Source organism: Opisthorchis viverrini (assembly GCF_000715545.1).
Source record: "Opisthorchis viverrini unplaced genomic scaffold opera_v5_212, whole genome shotgun sequence".
Lineage (NCBI taxonomy): Eukaryota > Metazoa > Platyhelminthes > Trematoda > Opisthorchiida > Opisthorchiidae > Opisthorchis > Opisthorchis viverrini.
In genome coordinates, this window is record NW_008751870.1 from 29233 (window position 1) to 33571 (window position 4339).

Sequence of the window (4339 nt, forward strand, 5' to 3'; positions counted from 1 at the left end):
ATGGAAAATCTGTTATTGGATGGTCGTCACAGAACCTTTGGTGACCGCCGGAATGACGAATATATAACAGACGAAACTCACGCTATTCTTCGGTAATGACATTGTTCTTCGAGGGTCTGGCAAAGCAGTGTTTATTTCGGTGGACACGCGAAAACTGCCTTCTCCGCAAGTCTCAATATCTTTGTTCTCATCTTCGTCATTTTCACCGCGTCTCCACCTTGAATGTGGACCATATCTGCTCGCAAGCTTGTTTGCATTAGGTTGACGCAAGACCCGCGAGCCGCGTCCAGCGGCGATTCGACGCTCTGTGCCGACACCAAGACCAGGACGATTGGAATTAAAAGCCGCAACCATATGTAGTCGACAGGTCCAACTAATCACACAGGCATGAACGTTATTTAGCGGTAAGCGAGCAAGATTCTCATTAGAAAGTTGAGGCGATGCTGCAGGAAGCCAGGTCCAATGTAAAACTCAAACCGCCTCTGTGGTTGTGCTAATGATCGCAATTACTCGCGATGTCTATTAATCATTAGTTTTCTTCGTTTGCTCCGATCTGCATCCCAATTAATCAATCCGGTTATAATGGGAAGAACGATACTAAGGGAATAGCGTGTCCCTTTTAGCAAAACGAGTGCTCTATGGATGAAAAGATATCCTTAGGCATTCTAGTTGGAGAATTCCATCCGGGAGTGACATCTTCTCCATATAATGTTTTGTGAAAATCTGCAGACTGTTTGATGACTCTATACCATCACTTCAGATTTTTTCCACCTCAATCCATTTCCTTCATTTTCAATTAAGATATTGAATTCCTAACACAACAGGCTGCTTATAGCTTCTCAGCTGGCCACCTCTGCTCGACTTCAATAAATATATTTGAGACGAATTAGTTTGAAGTCAATCAGCAAGATGTGCTACATGGGTCCTGTACATTAATCACGGCAAGCCGGGAACACTCATGGTTGCTCTGCCAAATGATCCGACTTTCGGGAAATATTTTTATCAAAAATGCGAGATAGGCTTTATGTGTATCCGAACACAGCGGATTCAGATTGATTATCCGAATTCATTCTGCGGGAATCGGGCCTTCAGTTAGGACGTCACAGGTTGTGACCTAATAACAAGCCTAGGGTTCAATCAATTGGAAAGTGTTTGGAACCGATTGGGAAGTTATCGTTTCTGAGGGGTTTGGTGCAAAATCCACGTACAGTTAGATCCAATTAACCACCCCAACCCCATCCCCAAACCAGTTGTCCCTGCACCCTTGAACGAACACAGGTGAACGAAATCTGTGAACGATCCCAAGCGGAATTTTCCATTAAGGTGCTCTAGACTGAAGAAGCAAGGACTGAAGGACTCCTAACCCATCTATCGTAAATCTTAGTCATCCCCACTAATCAAGAAACAGGAACATCAGACTGAACACCCAACACTGATCACGTCACTAGTCATGAGGAATCTCACGGATTAATTCCCTGACTGCCTTAAAACCCAATCAACCTACTTACTCACTTGGCCTGACGAAGCTTTTGTATCACAAGCGAAACGTTGCCCAGCAATAAATCCACCGATTGTTTACCAAACCCCTCTGAGGCCTCGGGTCCGTTCAATGTTTGAATGTGCCCTAGCTGAAAACACGTCACTGAGGGTGGATGGGTAGGAGGCATTGTCCGCTGTCCGTCCAGCAACATTAATGTGAACTTACCGACAGCTAAAGACAGTTCAACCAAAACCGATGAATTCGGGTGTGATGAATAAGTAAACGGCCAGTTGCTTCAAGGTAATTGGTGAGGGATTGAGTCACACACACAAATGATTCATAATTTATGCTATGAGTGCATGGTGGGAAAACAGCACAGTAGATAATATCTTTAAGCCCTTCCATCGCATATTCTTCACTGTGTAACTACCATTTCCCGTGACAACCAATTCGACATTCCCTAAACTCTGACCGTCTACAAACAGGGCCTGCCACACCCAGTTACGGGCGTTAAATCCGGAGTCAAAGTAATTGCGACTGCATGGATGTGGGTTCAACGATCAGATTTACCATGCGGCAAGGTGAACCTCAACCCAAAATGTTCCGATGAGGGTTTCCTAATCCAAGGCATACTAGGCCGCGTAACTTTGTTATCTTGCCCACACCGGAAATTATGCTTCTCTCGAGAACACCTGTGTCATTCGGGAAATCATTCGAGCGAAAGATAACTGCGGTGAATTATTCGTACTGTTAGTTCAAGCAAAGAGATATTCATTTCCTGTAAGCGGTATGACTGTCATTCGATACTGAAATTATTGTTTGGGCGCTGTAAGTCTCGGCTACGTAAACCTGCAAGCGACTAGCAGACCTATAGCCAAGGCACATCTGACGGAAACGGCCAGTTATGGCGGTTTAGCTTTTTGACACGATTGGGTGTATAGATTGACTGGAACGAGCTAGTTACTGCACTGTTATTCGAGACGTCAAGAGGAGCAAGAAGGAAGACCGTCTGAAATTGCGACAAGGTAATTGAGCTGCTTCCAGTGTGCACTAGCAAACTGGAAGTGGCGTGGTCACTCAGCATGTCAGATGCCCGTAGCTCAAACCTCAGCACATTCAATGATATACAGTCTAATAAGAGTTGATCTCAAGTTCTGTGGCTCTTCACTCTCTGGTGTAAACTCAGCAGGATAGGAAATTCAGTACAGCAGGGGAAATGTTCAAATCCGGATTCATGTAGATATGAATCCTGCAAGTCCCGCAACTACATGCAGCATGCAATAGGTCTGTGTGAGATACCGTAACTGAAAAGCATTTCAGAAGGAAACGTCTTTTTCAATTCTCAATCCTCTCGTAAACCCACAGGAAGCAGTTCGATTTTATGACGGAACGTTTGGGCGTAAGCAAATTACATCTCATGAATCAATCCCGGATTTTGTGAGCTTACGCATTATTGTTCTGTCAGATACAGTCCCATGCACACAGGCTCACAACACACACTGTCCCAAATCTGGTGGTGTCCATTATACCCACATAGTCACGATGCAGTCCGGCGCTTGGTCTTTGATTCTGCAAGTTAACCTGGACTCTGTAATGCCTGAGTTAAAACCGGTTGTTCACTACCCATGTATGGCTTTACTGTCAGAGCGCTCGTAGGTGATAAACAATTGATGATGCTCTATTCCGCTTCAGTTTCTGCTCAATCTCGTAGATTAGCGCTAGTTTACGAAGAAAATACGGTACTGTTACTAAAGAATTGCAACCTACTATAAACGGTCTTACACTACATGGTATAGAAATTCCTTCCCCCCTCTAATAAGGCTGCAGCCCATGAGATGAATCAGTTTGTTTCATGTATATATTTAGTTACACATAAGCATCTCAGCGAGCGGTTGGATGAATCAGCACTTATGGGCAAGATAGTGGGACATTTGTAGAAACAGAAATATAAAATGAAAGCCAGCGAGAACAAACTGACCCCTGTGTAACAACTTTCGACTAGTGCAAACTACAATTTGGATCTGATCAGTCATTGTCTTCTTTAAAAATTTGCTTCACCTGGATAACTGACTTGCTCAATGTGAGGAAGTGATGTCCGATTTTGGCAGTCACACGCCTTTGTCTTTCATACACCACTTCGGCCCGTGTAAAGTGTGTATTTAGGGACAGATCTAGTTGAGGAAGAACGTATAACTAGCAATCGAATGGTGAAAATTCATATGACGTCGTATCAGGCTGGAACACCTGCCAGCGATGGCACTTCGTTGGAATGGTGTCGTTTTCGTACAATTGGTTGCACAGAGAAATAGCAGTCGTGTAGTGAGCTGCTCGGGGTAACTTAATTTTCTCAATATTACTGCTGGAAAACCTAGTCTACTAGTGGAACGCGCTTGTAGTATATTCCTAAACGAATTTAAAGCACTGCATCCCCATCTGATTCACATCTGGTTTGATAATTTAGAGCCGTTCAACTGGGTCTGCTCACTCATGCTAACTACTCACATGACGTTCACGGATGCACTGGACTTAGCTTGAGAATCCGTGGAGATGTGGATTTCGCTCTTGTATACGACCGATTGTGACTCCACCGTCACATATACAAACACCACAAGACGTTGCAACATTGGATCGCCAGACTGCCTGTGGTTACGATATCGGGCGGAGAGTTTGCGGCAAAAGCATGCTACGACAATCCCATATTGCAAGGCACATAACTCATACACTCTATGCACCTCATCGTCCCACGAACAGCTAAGTGACAGCCTTGCACACTCAAACGGAAATCCAGACTTTTATGTTCATCCCAATTCGAGAAACGCCTGGTGATTCACGTACGAGGTGATGTGTTATGCGTGCGCC

The 4339-nt window shown here is 44.5% G+C and overlaps 1 protein-coding gene across 1 annotated transcript in view; it reads right to left on the reverse strand.

Moving 5' to 3' along the window:
- Positions 1-12: 12 nt before the first annotated feature.
- T265_08350 (hypothetical protein) overlaps positions 13-4339 on the reverse strand; it is a gene marked incomplete at both ends in the record, with an annotated part of 25387 nt that continues 21060 nt past the window's right edge. The window contains one exon of the mRNA XM_009174126.1: positions 13-443. Coding sequence (XP_009172390.1) covers positions 13-443 — 431 coding nt within the window. The remainder of the gene's footprint in view (positions 444-4339) is intronic.